The sequence below is a fragment of the Anopheles funestus genome, chromosome 3RL (assembly GCF_943734845.2).
Source record: "Anopheles funestus chromosome 3RL, idAnoFuneDA-416_04, whole genome shotgun sequence".
NCBI classification, from domain to species: domain Eukaryota; kingdom Metazoa; phylum Arthropoda; class Insecta; order Diptera; family Culicidae; genus Anopheles; species Anopheles funestus.
This window is the reverse complement of record NC_064599.1, coordinates 83160202-83180288: the sequence shown is the minus strand read 5'-3', so window position 1 is coordinate 83180288 and position 20087 is coordinate 83160202. Positions and strand designations below refer to the sequence as shown.

Here is a 20087-nt window from a genome sequence, read left to right as displayed (position 1 = left end):
AACGCGTCATATTTGTTTTTGCCCTGAAGGATAGAATAGAAAATCATGCTCTCGGTCACGATCACGCCATTGTAGTAGAGTAGGTTTTCTTTGGTGGAAACGAAAGGAAAGCTCTGGAAGTGGAAGATGAGCTTTCAACGAGTGAGCATTAACATTGAACTTGTGAACAGTTGTTGTTGAGCAAATGGTGAAAAATGATGTCAATTTCCTGCAACAAAAAAAAAGCGCAAGAAACTAAGATGCAAGCTATTTAAGCTAAGCTATCTCTTCAACACTGTATCGTGTCTTTTTGCACCACTTAAAGATGCTTTAGTGAGAAACAATTTGTACGCATCTTTACACCATTTGTTTCTCCCCTCGTGGGCGAAAGGATATAAACGGTAAATATTAAACTAATTATAGCTACCGGAAACCAACCAGCCAGGTTCCGGTTGATAGGTTGGTACCTTCATTTGGTTTGCTAATTAATTACGGTACCGAAACCGAAGCTGACCCTGGCGGTAGGGATGGTCTTTACAAGACCTGCCTCCATTTGGCCCCGATCCGGAAATCCCTCATATTTCCGGTGTTTTATGGTGTGACGTGAGTTGGTCAACCCATTCGTCATCCATTTTGTGTCGTGAGGAGCACAGGTGCTTTAATACAGAGTGTGTAATTTCTAGTGGTTTTTGTTTGTTTCGAGAGCCTTCCCTTTCGTAGGAACATACTTGCAATTTGCGTTCCATTTTCCCACAGGGAAATACTATATTTCTCCCATAATTATGTACCATTTTATGGCAAAAGATTGGAAAAAAACACACAAATTGGACGATGATGGTGATTCTTCGAATTCTGTGGTTCAAAAATTGTTTAAAAAATCTCCATGCCAAAAAAAGGACACTACTGTCAATATTATTCACAGACCATTGCTTTACATTTCACGCGACGCTTACTGGAAGCAATTTTGATTGCACACGGCACCGATGCATCCATAACCTAATCAACGCCAGGGCAATGGATGCTGCGCTCCCTTGATTGGATTTCCCTAGAAAAAGTTTATTTATATTTTGTTTTGCCACTCCGTTGTTTCATTTCAGGATTGCCACGGTTCGAAAGACAATCATCATATGCCGGTGCAGGATGATACGCAGAACTATCACATCGAGAGCGGCTTCCAGAATCTTACGCACACTAGCGTCACCTTTCGGCGGGCGCTTGAAACGTGTGATCCTCACGACGTGATCATTGGGGTAAGTAATTCGGCAGCGTTTCCCTTACATTTATCTTTTATACTTGAATGGAAAACTTTTGCGAATTTGGTTGCCTTTTTAAAACCAAAGTATCCCTTGACTCATACAAAAACATGCCAATATTGAATGCACCATACAAACACGATTTCAAACATCCGTTTATTTGTTTCCATACATTATCAGAACATTTTTCTTCTCCGTTTTAAACGCCAATGGTCGTTCTGGTTCTTCCGTTCTGCTACCATACACTATAAGTACTTCTATCACTTAACTCCCAAAGCTGTCCGATGGCTGCTACAGACACGAACTAAAGGACACGTTGGAAATGGTTGAATCAAATGCATTTGCTTCACCATGCAAAAACCAAGCGCACTTTAAAAATGCCAAAGTGTCCAGATCCGGCATGTAGCATTGCAAATGGTTGGTCTTATTGTGTGCTAAGAATTTTTATTCTAGTGGGAAAAAAATTTCCCGAAGGATAGTTAAATGCAAGCCAAACAGAACGATATTTATTTTTTTAGTATGGTATATTCAGTATTTAAAGTACCCAAACAGTAGATATTTGAAATGAATGAAATGTTCCAAATGAAGTTAGAATGCATTGTATAAAAATAAAATTAGATTATTTGCTGAGTTTTTAACATTTAGTGTCAAAAAATTGTACCTCATTGCTGTCTTAGTGCTTCAATCTATTTGTCTAATACGATCCAAATCTCTATGGCATTTCCATTTATATATCCCGAAATGCTATTTTTAGTATCCTTATTCCTCCCTCTTTGCGCGCCCGATAAGGTAAAGTTTTTGTTTTAATCGTCACCATTGACGTAACAATAAAAAAATAAAACTTTCCCGATTAGACAAAGAAAAAATGGTGGGAAAACAAGCAACGTGTTGAACGAAAGCAAAAACAAAAAGATCAGAAGAAACTTGAGAAAAATTAAAAGTTTTCCACTTCATTCGCCTCAATTATAAACTTGTCACTTGTTTTTTTTACTGATACCGGTACTTTTTCTTATTTATGGTCATGGTCACAATAATAGAAATACACTCATAATCTTTAGTTATGAAGAAAATTTTATTACTGTTCGGAAAGCAATCACATCTTTGTTGGGAATTTGCCTTCCAGAGGTCGTAAACATTTAGATACAATCCAACAATTTTACAAATTTACCATGGTGTGATTTTTATAGCTAAACGAAGTTTAAGATAAATTAAAATATTTACTTTTAGCTGAAAATGAAGTATTTTGTTAAATAAACAATCAATAATGTGTCTGATCGTAAAAGACCCAAGAATAATTAAATAGATAATCCTTATGCGGGACATTTCATATATTCCATAACAAAACATCAACTTTCTCGCTTATAATTATTTTAATTTTAACTTTGCTCATATGAAATTCTTAAACACTTTACGCGTGGCGATGAAAAAAAAACTTTCTGGGATTTAGTGAACAAAATTACAATGCTTAGTCCTTTCCAGAGTTTGTCCAACACTTCAGATGTTGAGTGAGATTGAGATTTTCTTTACGCAAGGAAAAACAAAATTCTAGTACGAGAAAAACTGTTCAATGGTAACAAAAGGCAAGCTATCAAATGAATGTTCTTAATGGAATATCGTCCTACAATCAAGGATTCGTTTTGCCTTGGCAAACATACCTGGCATGTTACGTGTAGAATTTTCACTTTTATAGTAACGTCTTCAACGTCTGAAAGTTTGATTACCAACCATGCTACATTGTTGCAACCTTGCGTAGTCATTTTCCTGAGTCATTTCGCCCATAAATTAATCGTTTTGCGTATTTTTATCCTTATTTTCTTGCAGTCGGATACGATGAAGATCCTTTGGTCGTACGGTGACCGAGACCCGGTTGCTGGCAGTCTGAAGGGCCACAGTACTAACCGAGGCGCTCGCTCAATTCACTTCCTAGGGCCAATGTTTCGCCGGCCGGCAGACGCACTGCAGCGGGACGACCTACGCCAGTGGGACGTTACGGTAAAGAATGTGTCCATCGATACCAGCATGGACACACTGTACTGGTGCAAGATTCTGAAGGCACCGACACTGCGCGAGAAGCATCACATTATCGGTTACGAGGCACTGCTAACGAAGGAAAGGTAGGCAAAGATCTTTAACACTAGCGGGTAAGCCATCTAGCAGCACTTCCGATGTCATACATCGTTCGCAAAACTTAAATATTACACACCACACGACATTGAGCTGTAAAATGGGAATGGCGATATTATGGAAAGTGTGAATGAATAGTTTATTTTAGCGATTGCTCCATTGAGATGGTGAAGCTTGGTTACATTTTGTAGGATGCAGAGAACTCAGCTCAGCTGAGAATAGAAATGTAATAGACCCTTACTAACATTGGCGGATCAAACGCCTTAGGGCCTCGGAGAAGCTTGATCCGCCATTGCTTATTAACCGAAGAAGGTCACCTTGGTTTGTGGAGATGAATCGTATTGTTTGATCCTTTGTTTACCTTCGTGGGTATAACATTTGCCCGGCTCGGGCGATTTAATGCTTCCGTTGTCACCTGCAGCGACAACATGGTAAAGATGTTATCTGGAGCAGGTTTTGCCGTGTTCCGAACTAGTCGGCGAGTTCGGTTGTTTCAAAATTTAGCGCATGCATTTCGATGTGGATGACCGCTCTCGAAGTCGTCCGTATCGGCCGCCGGACGAAATCTTATCGAACCTTTCGCCAGTAGAAATCGGATCAAACTACGCTGGAACCTGTTTGAAATATAAATCAAAGCATTTATATTGCTGTTCAGCGGTTTTAAATCATCTGAACAGTGAGAGATATAATTTTTTTTTTTATTCATAAAGAACGGCCTGGCCGTATTGCTATGAGAGATATAATTAGTAATATGGGAAATTAACAAATTAATGATTTGTCAGTCGACGGTTAGCGTTTGTATACCATTTCAAATAATTCATCTTTCCGGAATATGTTAGACATTTGGCAATAAACTGCTTTAAGATAATGCCAATGATTGATAGGACAATTCATTAACTTGGTAGGCCACATACTTTGCCCAATCCATTTTTCTTCCTCTCTCGGCGGAATTACGGCGGAAATCGTATTTGAAATTGAATCATCTCCTCTGCCTAACGTCAACTGTACAGTTCGTACAGAAGCTAGGAGAATTTAAATTAATCAACACATCATTTCGGTGTGCCTAATTAGCTGTCCTGTGCCAAAGACTATTGAATAGGAGCTGTGATTGAAATAGGATCACCGGTTTTGGATGGTTTTGTAAATGAAGGTCATATTTTAACGCAATGTGATTGATGTCTGACATCACACCTAGATCATTGTAATTGCGTACGTAATGAACTGTAATTCATTACTGTTAATTCTCGTACGTTTCAAAGCAGCAAAAGTTGTACTTTCGCTTGAATCCAGTACAAACAACACCTAATGCGATTTTTTCCAACTTTCTGTAGCTCAACAAAACAACCGCTAGTGCACCACATGACACTATTCGAGTGTTCCACAAATTCCTACCCTGGTTCCGATCCAAACTCTTGGGACGTGTGGGTAAAGAGCAGCGGTGCGGTCTGCAACAGCAATCTTCTGACGCCTCGCGATTGGGACTCGTGCATCACACCGGTAGCGACCTGGGGTGTTGGTGCATCAGGACAATTCCTTCCGGAACACATCGGGATCCCGATTGGTGGAGATAAGGGCGCCCCGAAGTACTATATGCTCGAGGTACACTACGATAATCCGCGTGCGAAGCGTGTGTTGGACCATTCCGGCTTTCGCATACACTACACACGACACGTCCGGAAGCATGACGCCGGCATGATGATATCCGGGGTGTCCGTGTCCGACACGCAGATGATACCACCAGGACAGAAGCTGTATCGCAACGTCGGTATCTGTGGACCGTCGTGTACCGGTGCCGTCTTCCCGGCAGAAGGCATCAACATTGTTTCGGCGGCACTGCACTCACATGTAGCGGGTAGAAAGATGAAGCTGCGACACGTTCGGGATGGGAAGGAGCTGCCACGCATCGTGGAGGACGATAACTACAATCATAACTTCCAGCAAATCCGTCAGCTGGAAAATGAGACGAACGTTCTGCCGGGAGACTATCTCATCACCGATTGCGCGTACGAGGTATGTAGTGTGTGTAAAAATTAAGCGTAAAGAAGGTAGAATAAAACATTCGTTTTACTTTCAGACTGTCAGCCGACGACGTCCCACACTCGGTGGGTATTCCACCAAGCAGGAGATGTGCCTGTCATTCATAACGTACTATCCAAAAATCGAACTTGCCGGTTGCTACAGCATGACACCGGTGAAGGAATTTTTCGAAACGTTCGGTGTGTTTCAGTTCTACGCAATGAACATGACCGATGTGGAGAATCTTTTCCTGTACAATGGCAACATTCTCGATCTGCTGCCTACGACCGTATTTCCAAACTTTGCGCCGGGAGGCGATGTGGATGATGAGCAGAACCAACTTGCAATCAAAGCGCTTCAGAACGCGAAGGAATACAGCATTATTGATGAGGAGGACATCCTGTACAAGGAGTCGATACTGAACAAACTGATCATATCGGATCCGGTCGAGTTCCATGATCGTACTTTTCTGTCACACTTGAATCAACTTCCCTGGTCGGAGCCGCTGTTCACCAGGCGCGTCGAACAGAGCATCCTCACCGGAAAACACATGACCTTCTGTCGTGTCTCGAGTGATTCCATTTCCGTGGTAAGTGGTCAATGAAAGTTACTAATGTAAGCAAAATGTATTAATCGTTTTCCTTTCTTCGTCCATAGGCGTCAGAAATATTCAAGTATCCCGTCTTTGACACTTTCGTAAAAGCACCAAGCCAATGCCCGTATCATCTGTTCATGGAGTTTGCGGACCACACCTCTACGGGAGTCAAACAGATGTCCAGCACGAAACTTCTTCTGTTGCTCCTATTAACACTCTATCGGCCATTTGCTACGGCCACCTTCCATTAGCCATACTAGCGAATTACATCGCCACATCCATCATGAAGGCAGTTGAGTTCGGGGAAAATCTGACTCTCCGCGACTTTTAGTAGAAGAGGAGAAGGTTCCTTGAGAATGAGTTGACCGACCTTCAGGATATTCTTTTTTTTTATTTATTGTACTACCTTTCTGCGCGCTTATTGGACCTTTGATTCTTCCTTGTCTGCATGGACGAGTATAAATCACACCCCATTTCCATTCCCTCGCTTTATCACGTTCTGCAAGAAGAATGTAGCTCAGTAAGCTCTTATACCATAATTTTCTCTAATTTATTTACTAGCCGTTACCGCTTGCTATTGTGCAAGAGGCCTATTATTGTATCGTTAGTATTATTGATCCTGACCTTGTTCTCCTTGTGGTTGAAAAGCAACAAGATGTATGGCTCGAATCTTTTCCGTTCAGAAGAAACAGCACACCAAACGAGCGATTTGGCGACAACAGTCATTTTATTATACCATAAATGCCGATCATCGTCTGGTATTGAAAAACTGGTTGATTTAAGTTAACGAAAACCTACTCTTGACTACCGACTTATTTTAATGTCATATGGCTAGAACCTATTTTCATGGCTTGTATAATGATTGTTTTACCCGACATGAATCGTTTCCTAGGGTAAATAGATGGAACGCCTTATAAATTTACAAAAAAGTAATCATAAACCGAGCAATAGCTTATTTGTACATTTTTGAACACACTGCTTAAAAGCGTTGAGTTAAGTGAATGCTTCAATTAGACGAGTGCGCCAGGACGGAATTAGAAATGCCAAAGTAAAAATCGTCATTTAATCGCTCTCATGTAAGGTAGAATTCGAATGTTAGCAATGGATTAAGTTAATAGTGTGTCTTTTGATGTTTCGGTTTCAAAAGCGTTGTGACACATTAGCGCGATAAACTCACCGAGTGAGGATTTGTAGTGAATTAGTAATTAGTTATACCATTTATTTTCTCTTACTTTTCATTAAGTACATCAGAAAATGGAAAAAATGGAGAAATCTTACATGAAGGTTAATGGTTTTAAATTTAAATTGCAACTATAATTAAGCCGTGAAAAGAAACTAGTTCCAATCATATTCCGATAAAGTTGTATCATAGTCATGTTAAGCCTTAATATAAAATGAATTTGTAACTGCTGTGTAAGCTGTAAGAGAATGTGAAAAATAATGTAAAATAAAAGATAACTAAATAAATAAACAGCCAGAATTGCCCAACTTTTTTGAGTATCAATCATTAGTAGTAATATGATAGAAATTATGTCCTATATTGAAACAATATCGATGTTAGTAAGTATTTCATTAATGTGGATTTCTCACTTAAATACTACATGGTCAGATGCTGTTACTCTCTTTCTTCTTGGCTTCTAGACGATCTCTAAGGTCATGTCTGGCTTTCTAGACTAATTTTTATCTCGTAAGCTAGTAATCAGTCCTTGCTACTAGGGGACTAGGGGGTCCAGAAAGGATTTGCAACCGGTTCTGTCGTGTGCAACTAGCGCCGTTTATCACATGCACTACCGGATCGCTCCGTGTTGTAATCAATCTTTTTTTCTCAATAGTCTGTAGACAAGAATTTATTTAGTATACTTTGTCGAGTAAACTAGTAGCATGCTTTACTATTTTTAAGAAATCTGTCTAATTAGCCCCTGTGAGGTTGTGTTTTTGTTACCGTGTAAAGGGACCTTAATATACATAGAATCTGAATGCACAGTGGTTGGCTCCATGTCACCATCACCAACTGACAGTTCACGTTTAGTATGAAAACAAGCTCTGCCGGTGTTTTGTTTACGTTCCGCGTTCATTTGCATAGTTTTTAATAAATATAACTACTAAACGAGTGCACAGTTATAACAATGGACTTACTAAAGCCACGAACTGTTCCCCTTTCAGAGGAAACTATTCTTTGGTTCGAGTTTCTTTTAAAACCAGCGCTTTTAACCAAGCATCTAGGCAAAGCCAATCCTGGTACATTGTTTACATTCTGCTTCCCTCGTAACGAGACAGTGTTTTCAGCACGTTTTAACTATCAACTTATTTCCCCCACACAACAGATCCATCACCCACAGATCTTATCACACAATTCCTCGCAAAAGCACCAGAGGGACAAAGCCAACCCATCGATGTAATACCGCCTGATCCAGAAGGGTCCTACAAACCGGAAGGACTGAAATACACCAAGAAACAACTTGCCCTAAAGGTGCTTGCCCTAAAAGTAGCCGCCTATATGCGCTGGGATCTGGACAAGCTGGAACGCGCACTGTCAGTACCACTGCAGATCCAATTGTTGGCCGATTTGTGTAGCATAACAGCTGGCAAAATGGTAACACTGCCGTCGTCCCTTCTCCAAGATCCGGCTCTCATCGGTTCGGACGGTTCAAAGCATTCGTTCAACTTCGCCCTGACACTCTATCATCGGTGGGTGTTGCGGGCACAGGTACTTCGTGCAGCAGTCATCAAAAACATAAAGTCCAACTCTAACCATGGGTATGTTGAACCGGTCGTTAATGGATTGTCCTGAGTACAGGGAACATCTGGTTGTTTTCTTTCTAGTCCCACCGTTACGGATTTAACCACATTTGTGCTACGCGACGAATCTTCTATTGCGGCACTCGAACCCATCACGCAACTCAGCATCGATTTCTTAAATCAGGTGCTAATGGAACCACAAGCGTTTCGTGTACTGACCTATGAATCATTCGTTCCACTAGATTCCAACTCTGAAAACACTCAGCAACGATTCGACTCGGCAATCGCCATTAAACCGTGTGAACTGAGGGCTCAAATCCATTACGATCTGTGTCAGTATTATCTGTATGTGCAAAAATACGAACTCGCACGGCATAACGTGCTGCTGTGCAAAGAAAACTATGCCCAATGGCAAAGAGAAGAGATTGGCCGAACCGGTCTTCCGCCCGCCTATTGCACTGTTAACGCTGAAGTCCTCCAAGGGTATCTGCTTGCTTGCGGTGTCACCGGAGAACCGGATGGATTGCTTCAGCGGCTGCACGAATCGATCCTCAATCACTACTCCGACATCGTGATGATACTGAAGGAGGACAACTTGCGCAAAGAGATCCCGATGACACAACGCAAACTGCTCGAGCTAAACATCGAAGGATACAACGCTATCGGCAGCACCGATGGTAATCCGATAGAACAGAAGGAACTGGAGCTGGCAGTTGTTGCGCTAAACATCATTCGCTACGTGATGGACGGAGAGAACATTCTCAGCTGCAACGTGGCGATGCAGAAGTACAAAAACCAACAGCCAAAGCTGATAGAATCACTGTTCCAGTACGCGGATGAACAGTACGAACAGTTTTCCATGGAGGAACGAGGTCTGTTGAAGCAGTATTTTTACAAAATCATTACACTGTACGGTGGAGAGATGGGATCAACCTTTGAGGCATACGTGCAAACGTACTCAAAGGTAGTTTCCCTACAGGAGCTGAAGGACTTTCGGGCCCAACGTATCCAGCCGGAAACGCAGCTGGGTGGTATTGCTTTGCAGAATGATTGGGTGATACCGGAGACAAAGAGTAAGTAGCAAACCCGACCATCGATTGCATTGAATTGTTTTTTAAATTTTCCATACCTCCACTATGGCAAATGCTTTTTTCAGATCCCAGGGTAGAAGTTGGGCAACTTGAACGACAGCTCATCTCATGCACTTCAGCGAATGCTGTCCGCAAGCTGCTGGTGAAAATTGCCGGTACTAACCCTTCGAAACCCCTGTTTACCATCAATCCAAGCTGGACGATTCCGTACCCATTGGAACAAATGCTAATACCGCTACAGCGTGGATTTCTTCAAGACTTTGCATACATTCTCATAGGGAAAGCTAAAGAATTGACAGCTCGTAAAGATTACGCCACAGCGATCACACTGCTAACCGTGTTGAAAAACGAAACACAACGACCAGAACTGGCGGGAAATCCGCTTGTAGCGAAGCTAGGGAAAACGGTCTCCTGGGAGGGTCTGCTCGTACAGATTAAACAAGTGCTGGAAGAATGGCCCAGAAAACCAGTCGATCAGGCACAGCTCATACGTAACTGCAAACAGTGTCTGAATGCGGCCATCGGTTCCACCACTAACGAGCTGATGCCCCATGCAAAGGTCCTCGAACACTGTGCCGCATTGCTGTTGAATTTGAACGAATGGAACGCTTTGCTTATTACGGCGGACAAACGTTTTCCCGGAGTCGAACTTTGTTCGGCCATTACGCAAGCGTTTTTGGACATCGAAAAGTTTAAAGGCACAAAGAAAACGAACCGCGAAGCGTGGGAGCTTATACTGCCAATGTTCTTAAATCCACCCGGTTCGCGTCAGCGCCAGCTACCGCCCGACAGCCCGCTAGTGCTACTGATCGGGAAGCTACGTGAACCGCTCGTCATTTCCATTCTGCTATCGCTACTGTGCAAACTGCACAACATACTGCGCGACGAAGTGAATGCCGAAATGAACGCCGAATACATGTTTCTGTGGCCATCTAATGTGAACAAGTACGCAGGAAAGTTTTTTTTAGATGCATTTGTTTCACGTATATCGTTTTCCTTGTTCACAGCACTTCCATCTACAACATCAAGCTGGTGACGGAAGCGCTTCACCTTTTGCTTAACCAAGCGCTCCGCTACTACCCTAACAACATTCCTTGGCTGAAGCTGAAGGGCGATGTAGAGTTTATTGCCAACAACTTTGAGGCGGCCATGCGCTATTACGTGACAGCCCTAATCTCTGGAACGGAGTACTGTACCGTACATCTACAGCGCCCACTTTTTGACGACTTTCTCATCCGGCGCATGGTGAAGTGTAGCACCAATATCGGCTGCTTCGTGCAGGCAGCAGTATTGTGCCAGTTTTTCGACGAAACTGACTACGGGTTAGCGTTTAAAAGTATCAGCGAAAAGTCCGCTAGCTCTTCGGATGCGATGGATTCTTACTACAGTTGCATCTGGGATTCGACACTGCTGGAGTATATTGTGAATTGGCATTACAAGAAGGGCGAACACAAGAGGCGACTGCAAGCGGTAAGTTGTTAATGGGGCGAGGATTATTGAAACATGTTACCATAAAAAATTCTTATTCGTGTTTGTAATTTTACCATTTTTCAGGTGTCCTTTATCGGTCAACTAGAACTGAATGCTAACAATAACGAGGAAATTAAGCGAGAAGCAGCTGCTGTGCGGAAGAATCGTTTTCTTCGATCGCTTGCTAAACAGTATATGTGCTGATCACATTAATATAAATTTGGCTTGGTTAATTTTTCTACTGTAAACGTATTTATAACGAATTAAGTTTGCCACAACGCATCTAACTTGCAAGTAAATTTCATAAATCACAAATCAATGTCCTTCGAACGAGTTGTTTCTCAGTGTATTTCAGTCCTTCCGGTTTGCGAGACCCTTCTTGATCGGGCGGCATTAGATCGAGGGTTTGCTTTTTCCTTTACCCTTGGTCCTTTTTCGAGGAAGTTTGTGATAAGATCCGTTGGTGATGGATCTGTTGTGTGGGGAAGCAGCAGTTCGCACATTGTAATCGCCCAGAGATCCTGAAATTTATTCCAAAACTGCTCGAATTGATCCTTGACTAATTCAGCTATTTGGGTTGTACGTTGTGTTCGAAAAACAGAGAGGATTTCTGCAGGATTTACAGGAAGCTGGACCAAGTGGGCTACAGTAACAACGGGATAAAACTCCACAAGCCGATCGTCACATGTAAGCAATGCATTGTATGCAACGTCGGATCAATCACGAACAATATATTCCTTCGTGGTGGTGCAATCGGTCAATCAAGGCTGATGCCGGTAAATCTCATTGTTATTTTAAGTAAAATTTATTTTCTTGTATAGGTATTACAAAAATTGATTTCTTCTTCTGGAAAAGTAGTACAACAGGCGACTGAAAATGTTCCATAAATTCATTGAATTGAATTGAAATGAAATTGTTTGTTTTTGCATTGATTTAATCGCTAACCTGATATTTCTCTTTTGCACGCTGGAAATAACTACTAGGTATATTACAGAGATAAGAAATAGAACGCAGCCACATATGCCAAACTATGCAGCAAAGTTAGACAAACGTAAATTATTGAATATTGAAATATTATTCCTGTTAATACAATTTTATAAAAACAAAGTATTATTTTGGTTTTCTTCCTCTAGTTGCACCTCCCATTTTAGCTTTCTTTGCTGACGAACCGACAAGTGGTTTTTTCTCATCCACTTTCCGTTTGGGCGTACCGGTCGATGGTAACACTTTGAAGAACGAATCCAACCTGCCTTGTGTGGCCGTGTTTTTTGTTTTCAGTATTTTTTTCGCTCCTGTCCTTATACGATCTTCATTAAATTGACGATCGCCGCACATGAATTTTACCAAACCTTCCTCATCCGGTTCGGACCACTTAAGGTCAACGGTGTCCGCATTCTGCACCTCTGGTTCCTTAAAAAGCCGACGAGCTTGCTGATAGTTCCAGTCTTCCGGCACGATGTACTTCTGAGTGTCCAGATGTTTGAGGATCGTTTCAATTGAGCGATGCTTATTGATCAGTTCGATGGCCTTCTTCGGCCCAATGCCTCGAATAGTATCGCAGTAGTCACAACCGAGCAGAATGCACAGATCGATAAATTCGTCCTGCGACAGCTCGAAACCTTTCAGTACCTTTTCGTAGTTAAACTCCTGGACGGGCATCTTGCGTGCTTCGCTGAATGTCAGATGTCGCAGCAGGATGGATGAGCCGAACGTAAGCGCATCCATATCCTCCGTGGCCGTCGCATACACCTTCCCAGCGCAAACCAATGCGGCACATTGCGCTTCCGCTTCACAGGGTGCCTCAACGTACGGAACGCCCATCAGACGCAGCAGTTCCTTTGCCTCATTTGCATGTTGCTTTGTAACCTTCACGAGTCTCCGGTTAAACTTTTCTATGTCTTCGACCGCACCAGCTTCAGTCGCTTTGTCCAAAGCTTTCTGCGCTTCTTCGCGTCGTTCCGCACGTTTATTCAGTTCACCAGACTTTAGATCCGGAGGCTTTCCGTCGAACACGTACACCGGTTTGATGCCGTTCTCCAGCAACCGAATGGTACGGTAGAACGTGCCCATCAGATGTGAGGTCGTTTCGCCGTCCACCGACGTGAGTTGAGCTCCTTCCGCACGCACAGCAATGAGAAACTGGTACAGACACATAGAGGCATCGATAGCCACTTTTCGTCCTGCAAAACATACAAACAAATCGCTCAGATGGTAACCTAGAACAAGGCAACAAAAAACGTAGAAAAACTTACCAAAAAATTGTTTGATTTCCCCCTCCTTCACTGCAAACGGTGCAACATCAGCGATTAGTTGCGAAAGTCCTTTAATTCCCATGATGCCCGTAGTAATTATCTGGAGCCACAAAAGGAAACATAAACGACAAACAATACAAGGACTCGCATGAGGATTCGCGCGCCGTACACCCGGACCCAAACAACCCTTGACAGCTATCACTTCAACTGCTTTTTTTACGAAGATGAAATTTAAACAAAATATTTTGTTGAAATAAATTTGTAGCAAATATTTGGTACCAAATGAATAAAGTAAAACATTTTAACATCAATTAAGAGTGAAAATTATTTTGTTTTGCATCCGTCGTGTATTTTATTTTTTTATTTATCGCACGAAATGGATGAGAATTCTTAACAAGAACCAGGGAATTTGCTTTATTGTTTTTAAGAGATACTGTACAACTATTATAACTAATTGCAGGACTTTCTTTTTACAAAACTTGTAATTATTAATTTAAATTTGAGGTTTTATATTTTCGAAAACTTGTGCATACCCATTTTTCGATTGACACAGTCTGAGAATGTCAAACTACCAAGCCATTATGGCCGACTCGAGCAAAAAAGCAGGCTTGGTCCAACCCGTCTTTTATTTACCTTGAGTTTGCTAAAACATGTCGGCAAACGCCGCCGATGAAGAGAAGAAATTATCGAAAATGGTACGTGTTATCTCGGAGGTGAAGCACCAAGCTTTGCTGAAAACGCTAGTGCAAGATACTAGCAACTGTATAAAATAGGTATCCGACCTGTTTGTGCCGGTGGTAGAAAATTAAAGTGCATCATAGTTTCGGTGGTTTTCCGGATCGTTCGTGTACAACTTTTCCGCCGCTCCCAACGCATCAAACTCTCTCTCACTCGTTGCTTCTCGCTTTCTCCTAATGGCGTTGTGTTTGTTTTCTCGCAACATCGCTGGTTGCTTTGCCGCGTTTGTGCCAAGGAGCAGGAGCAGGAGGGTGATGGGTGTAGTGGCGAAGCGAAGTAGAGAGGGCAACTATTTATTAGCGTGTGTTGTGCATCCACACGACTCGATATAGAGGCTGTAAAATAGCGGAACCATTCGTTTTCCATCTGGAGAAAACGGTTGCGAACGGGCGAAAGGGATCACAGATGAGGAACTGTTGTGCCCGTGTCACATTTTTATGCTGCCTAGTTTGCAGCACGTCCCGAATGCACTGCTGTATTAAATGACGGGTGTTTGAAAATGTATGTCAAACGCCACGGCGATAGTACTTTTTCCAGGTGTAGTCATGGGACACTACGCTGCTTGCTATGTGTACGGTTAAGTAACCGACTAGATTGGTACGACTACGTTTATTTTGGTGAAAGATCCGAACCGTTGGGCCGCATTTAAAGAGGAAACATTTTTCTAACTGTGTTAATGTTGGTTTAATTATGTGCATTTTGGTTAATTTATTTCATATTTGTCATCCTACAAACAATGCTGCACTACCAATACAACACGTGCATGTATATTAGGCAGAAGAACGTGAGGACGACAAGGGTAGCGTGAAGTCGGCGAAAGCACCTGAGGACAATAGTGCCAGCAAAGCCGATAGCACTGGAACCGGTGCTGATAAGAAACCAGAGGCGACGGAAATGGACGAAACAAAGAATCAATCCAAGAAAACCGATGAAAAAAGTGGTAACTTTAGAAGCGGTACGCGGTACGAACCCTGACTGGTGGATTAATAATTATTGGTCGTTTTTCAACAGGCGACGATGAATCCAAAGCTGATGGTAGCTCCAAGGTGGATGGCGTTGATGGGAAAGCGGAAGGCACAACTGGACGGGATAACGGGAGTGCAGACAAACCAAAGGCACCGGTCGAACCGGAAGCCAAAGGAAAAAATCGAAATGGCGCCAAAAAACCGGCTGACGATGAAGACGCGGACGATGTGGACGATGAGTATCAACCATCCGGCAAACGTCTTGGTTCGATTGCGCTCATCGATTCTAACATCACGAAGGCAAAGGTGGAAGACCTGCAAACGCTACATACAGTACTGTACGACGAAACAGCCAAGACGATGGTGCTGCGGCGTAATCTTCGTAAGTTTGGCGGTTTCGATTTCAAGCCAAGTTCGGCTGCGTACCGTAGCCGCGTCTTGAACACAGGGAAGCTGGATGTTAAAAAGCTTGTCCAGGTCGCAGAAATACTTGCCCTGGAAAAGAAGGGTAGCAAGGAGGAGTTGGTAGAGCGAATCTGCACCTTTCTACAAAAACCAGACGGCGACGAAGAGCTGCCCGAAGAGATGGGCGAGGAAGAGGAAGAAGAGGACAAGGAGGAAGATGAAGAGATGAGTGAGGAAGAGGAGGCACCAAAGAAGAAAACACCATCGAAACGTGGTGCGGTGCCAGCCCGTGGCAGGGATTCGGCGAAATCTACCAGCGGGCGTCCGAAACGCTCGACTGCTGGACGTGGTTACCAAGGTATGGTTTGGAAATGGCGACTTGTTACGCATGTGGTAGAATGTAGAATCTCTTCTTCATACACTTTTCAAAAAGCAAATTAGTTGTATCTTTGCGGTTGGGAAATTTGTGGGTAGTCTGAAAGTGTAGTTCCGCATTGTTAGATTGTATGCTTGCTAGTGTTTGGATGCTCCTTTCTCTCTGTTCTGTTTAGCTCCAGTTATCTGTTTATTTTTATTTTCTCATTCTTTGGCTTGATAATTACTCCAGACAATTCCTTATACGTAGATTACTCTACCTCGGAGCAGGAAGAGGAGGAGACCGTTAAGGTGGGCCGCGGACGACGTGCTCGTCGAGGATCAGACAGCGGGTCAGATGTAAGTTGAAATGCAGTTTCGGAATGTAGCATACATGGTTAATCATATGTATTGTTCTATTTGTGGCAGTACAATCCTTCTGCCGGGTCGGACTCCGATGCGGGCAAACGAAGATCATCTCGCGCACCGGCACGGGGCAGCCGAACATCGGCTCGAAACGTGCGAAAACGCTACAGCGATGATGAATCGGAAGAAAGTGCCAGCGATGATGATTTCAGCGAGGTATGTTGACAATCGGCGTTGGATTAATTGTATCTTTTCAATGGTGATGTATCCTTACTTTCATTTACGTAAAAACAGGATGACCGACGAAAAAAGAAGACAACACCGGCCCGTGGACGTGGTCGACCGAGTACCGCTGCCGGTTCGCGACAGTCGCTACGTGGCCGCGGACGCAAACGAAAAGCAGAAACTGAGAGTGAAGAAGAAGAATCGGAACCCGAAATCGACAGTGACGATAGCGACCAACCGAAGCGGAAATCGGTTACCAAAAGTAGTGGCCGTGGGTCTGTTGCTGGAGCCAACAATAATGCTAAAAATTCAAGCCCTGCTAAGGGTATGTACAAGTTTTTGGTAAAATTTTCGCAACCTTTTTTTTAATTTCTTTTGCTATTTTTATTGTGTGTGCGTTTTAGGAAGGGGCCAACCGAGACGGGCAGCAGCGGTAAATAGCGCCAAGAAGTCGCGAAGAGGAGGACGGGGTCGTAGCTCGTCCGGCGATGACGACGAAGAGGAGGACGAGGAGGACGAGGAGGAAGAAGAGGAACCCGAGTTGGATGACAACGAATCGGAGGATGAGAAACCGTTGGTCAAGAAGGCTAAACAGGATAAAGAAAGCGATGCGGCAGCACCACCGAGCGTAAGTTCTTTCAATTTTGTGTGATCGTTCGATCGCTAGGAACGTTAATGAATGTTTTCAACATACCCATAGGAGGACGATATCAAAGAATACCTGAAAGAGATCCTGGAGGAAGCGAACCTTGAAGAGATCACAATGAAAACCGTGTGCAAGAAGGTGTACGCGAAGTATCCGGAGCACGATTTATCGCATAAAAAGGATTTCATCAAGGCAACAGTCAAATCTGTAAGTAGTGATGAATGAGCCACGGAGTGCGAGATCATTTGTCTTACATTTATTTGCATTATTTATAGCTTATATCGACGTAAAGTCTGCAGAGCAGCAGCAGCAGCAGTAGCAGCAGCATTGAAGGTAGACGCGTCGTATGTTTTTCTTCTTTAAATGGTTATCATAAAAGCGACAGATATGATGCAGATTGCATGTGTGGATGAAAGCAGATGAAAGAGAAATAGGAATGAGCACGGCGTGTACAGGACAGAAGAAGACTCTAGAGAACGTACAGTTCGCAGCATATTGTCGTTTAGATATATATACATAAATGCAACACAGAGTAACAAATACAACTATTATCTAGAGAAAAAGGTGGGACACAAAATAAACAAAAACTCTATTAGGGACGCGCACGGGCACACAAATTAGCACGGGCAGTAGCTGTGTGATGGTAGCTTATCTAATATCTGAGTAATTGACGGTAGAGAAGCATCGCCATTGATCGAGACGGAATTAGTCGAATCGGGAGCAACTTCCCTATGCGAAGACCCTTCGCGACAGAGTCCCTTCTATATTTTGCACACAAAAAGTACATTGACAACTTGGGAAAAGATTCACAACAAATGCAGATTAAATGATACACGCATTACTACGGTGTATCACAGGGCAAGAGTGAAGAAAGAGAGCATCAGAGACATCAATTAGGTAGCCTTTTCTATAGTCGGCAGTAGTTCTGCACTTTAAACAAAATGCAAATGCACACAGGAAAATGGAGATGTGGAAGTGAAAACAAATATACATTTCAGGGCAAGAGAATGTGGATGAATGGTGTCCTGTAAGAGCGAATCATCAAACGTTTCGGCAAACACAAGAGTTTATTAAGGCTTTAATAATGGTTAGGTGAAGGAACAAAACATTTGGAAAACGAACCAACAAATGCATGGAACAGATGGTAATCAGGTATCAAAACATACAGAAAAATGCGGCAAACATAGAAGGGACGAAGGGACAAATTTCGAAGAAAGAGCATGTTTTAGTTGTACGACGCGCATTTGATTTGACCTTCCTCCTCCTCTTCATCCATCTTCTGCTCCATTCTCTTTTCCCAGGATGACTGGCAGTAGCGATGGGATGGAAGGACGTAGTGTGGAAAATTTAAATGATTAGTGTAATAAATGTAACAACCGTTGAGTAACCACATGAACCACACTTGAATCGATAACCAGCCTAATGGAATGTTGGAGATGAGCGTGAATTTATTATTTCGCCATAAATAGTACTACGCTCTGTTATCTTTATATGCACGTGCATTCTTATTTGTTTCTGCAAAGTTTTGTGCGTTTCCTTTTGTGTTTTATACAAGCTAGACACGTTTTGAAGTTGCGTATTAGATGGGATAAAACATTTGTTATGTTTTTCTTTTGTTCAGTACAAGCGAAGTGGTAGAAAAGCGGTTAGGGCAGGATAAATATTTTGTATTTGTACGGAACCAGAGCTCAAAACGAGAACAAAAGAGGAAGCGTTAGTGCAAAGCAAAATTAGGTCGTCGAGTATAATTTTGGGAGCTATTCATAATAAACTTTCTAGATGTTCTCGATACACAACAGAATTAGTTTAAACCCCATTTCATTAATGATTTGCCTTTTTTTGCATTTCAGCAGGAAGGTTTCCCGGAACTTCAGCTTGGGGAGCTGGAATCGACAAAATCGTCTGTGTTTGGGATCTCTTTTCATACCCTACGGATTCTTTAAAAAAATGTGTTAAATACTGTTTTCATATCGCATCACATTCTTAACGGGGATATAAGGAGATTTCATTGGATTTTATTTTTCATCAAAACAGTTTCCATCAAATTAATAGAAACGGCAAACGAAACCTTCACCTCTGCAAAATAGTTTTTCCAGCGAAGACCAGACTGTGTACTGGGATTTTTTTGAAGTTTAGCTGGTTGACGTAAGGGGTTTAATTTAGTACAACAATAAATCCATTATTGATGTTATTTCGTTTGCTAATCTGTTTTTTCTGCTAATAGTTTTTGAAAAAAATGATAACCAGTTTCATATCGAAAACACTGATAAGAAGAGTGTAATTATAAAGTAATTGTATCACGCATGCAAAACTAAACGTCATTACGCCGTCTGCCATTTGATCTGGCTGTCAACAGAAGCTGTTATTTTGCAGCCTGGTATTCGTTCGCACTCCGTGGCTACACCCCGGGATTTGACATTTGATCTCGTGCGAAAGAAGACGTGTGCCTGTGTGATGTGCGGAAAAAGCTTTCTATCCGTGCCTAGTAGCATCATAGATCCTTTTTCTTTAGTTTTATAATTTCGTCCTATTTAAAAAAATACATACAACCCTACATAAAGTGCATTTCACGTTGTGTGCCGGCCTGTTCTGGCGATTTTCCGTTTTCCGCGTCGCCGCCGCCCTTGTTTTCCCCGCTTGATAAGATCGCGTGTTCGTAATGATGAGACTCGTGCCGTTTGCTTGTTGGAAAGCGTAGTCTAGTTCGTGGAAAGAAAAAGCAACGCGAAGGCGAGAAAAGCGAATAAATCAAAATTGTACCCAATTTCACCCGTGGTTGAAGATTCTAACCAGCAACAACAGCCTCCAAAGAGAAGAAAAGAGAGAGAGAGAGATAGCCAGAAAAAAACAGCGAATCGAAGGAAGGGAA

At 42.5% G+C, this 20087-nt stretch overlaps 4 protein-coding genes across 7 annotated transcripts in view; 3 read left to right on the top strand and 1 right to left on the bottom strand.

Moving 5' to 3' along the window:
* The window catches only part of LOC125767477 (MOXD1 homolog 1), a 46433-nt gene extending 38304 nt beyond the window's left edge, over positions 1–8129 (top strand). Inside the window, exons 2-6 of the mRNA XM_049434083.1 lie at positions 1077–1229; positions 3054–3346; positions 4688–5366; positions 5431–5961; positions 6030–8129. Of these exons, the coding sequence (XP_049290040.1) occupies positions 1077–1229; positions 3054–3346; positions 4688–5366; positions 5431–5961; positions 6030–6218 (1845 nt within the window). The 3' untranslated portion in view covers positions 6219–8129. The remainder of the gene's footprint in view (positions 1–1076; positions 1230–3053; positions 3347–4687; positions 5367–5430; positions 5962–6029) is intronic.
* LOC125767473 (integrator complex subunit 8) lies at positions 7981–12204 on the top strand. Its single transcript, XM_049434080.1, has 6 exons — positions 7981–8205; positions 8292–8724; positions 8791–9779; positions 9863–10742; positions 10805–11267; positions 11352–12204. The coding sequence occupies exons 1-6, from the start codon at positions 8094–8096 to the stop codon at positions 11469–11471; spliced, it is 2997 nt and encodes a 998-aa protein (XP_049290037.1). The 5' UTR covers positions 7981–8093; the 3' UTR covers positions 11472–12204.
* A 121-nt stretch (positions 12205–12325) lies between these two features.
* On the bottom strand, positions 12326–13738 carry LOC125767497 (flap endonuclease 1). The gene is made up of 2 exons (XM_049434130.1): positions 13520–13738; positions 12326–13447 (listed from the first exon to the last, which is right to left on the bottom strand). Exons 1-2 carry the CDS (start codon positions 13599–13601, stop codon positions 12378–12380), a joined length of 1152 nt encoding a protein of 383 aa, XP_049290087.1. The 5' UTR covers positions 13602–13738; the 3' UTR covers positions 12326–12377.
* Positions 13739–14116: 378 nt separating this feature from the next.
* LOC125767480 (protein DEK) lies at positions 14117–20055 on the top strand. 4 transcript variants are annotated; one of them, XM_049434096.1, is made up of 9 exons: positions 14117–14214; positions 15032–15197; positions 15269–15985; positions 16235–16341; positions 16411–16563; positions 16642–16897; positions 16977–17200; positions 17273–17425; positions 17494–20055. In XM_049434096.1, exons 1-9 carry the CDS (start codon positions 14170–14172, stop codon positions 17506–17508), a joined length of 1836 nt encoding a protein of 611 aa, XP_049290053.1. In that variant the 5' UTR covers positions 14117–14169; the 3' UTR covers positions 17509–20055. The 4 variants fall into 4 exon arrangements, with proteins under 4 accessions (XP_049290053.1, XP_049290054.1, XP_049290052.1 ...); XM_049434097.1 differs by having other exon boundaries at positions 15032–15212; positions 16253–16341; XM_049434095.1 differs by having other exon boundaries at positions 15032–15212.
* The last annotated feature ends 32 nt before the right edge of the window (positions 20056–20087 follow it).

Bases quoted from the DNA above. Each gene is read 5' to 3' on its own strand.
- LOC125767473 (XM_049434080.1), top strand. From the start codon at position 8,094: ATGGACTTACTAAAGCCACGAACTGTTCCCCTTTCAGAGGAAACTATT. The intron at 8,206-8,291 runs GTACATTGTTTA...CCCACACAACAG, and splicing joins TCTAGGCAAAGCCAATCCTG to ATCCATCACCCACAGATCTT. The intron at 10,743-10,804 runs GTACGCAGGAAA...CCTTGTTCACAG, and splicing joins TGGCCATCTAATGTGAACAA to CACTTCCATCTACAACATCA.
- LOC125767497 (XM_049434130.1), bottom strand. From the start codon at position 13,601: ATGGGAATTAAAGGACTTTCGCAACTAATCGCTGATGTTGCACCGTTT. The intron at 13,448-13,519 runs GTAAGTTTTTCT...TATGTTTTGCAG, and splicing joins GGAAATCAAACAATTTTTTG to GACGAAAAGTGGCTATCGAT.
- LOC125767480 (XM_049434095.1), top strand. From the start codon at position 14,170: ATGTCGGCAAACGCCGCCGATGAAGAGAAGAAATTATCGAAAATG. The intron at 14,215-15,031 runs GTACGTGTTATC...CATGTATATTAG, and splicing joins AGAAGAAATTATCGAAAATG to GCAGAAGAACGTGAGGACGA. The intron at 16,564-16,641 runs GTATGTTGACAA...ACGTAAAAACAG, and splicing joins GCGATGATGATTTCAGCGAG to GATGACCGACGAAAAAAGAA.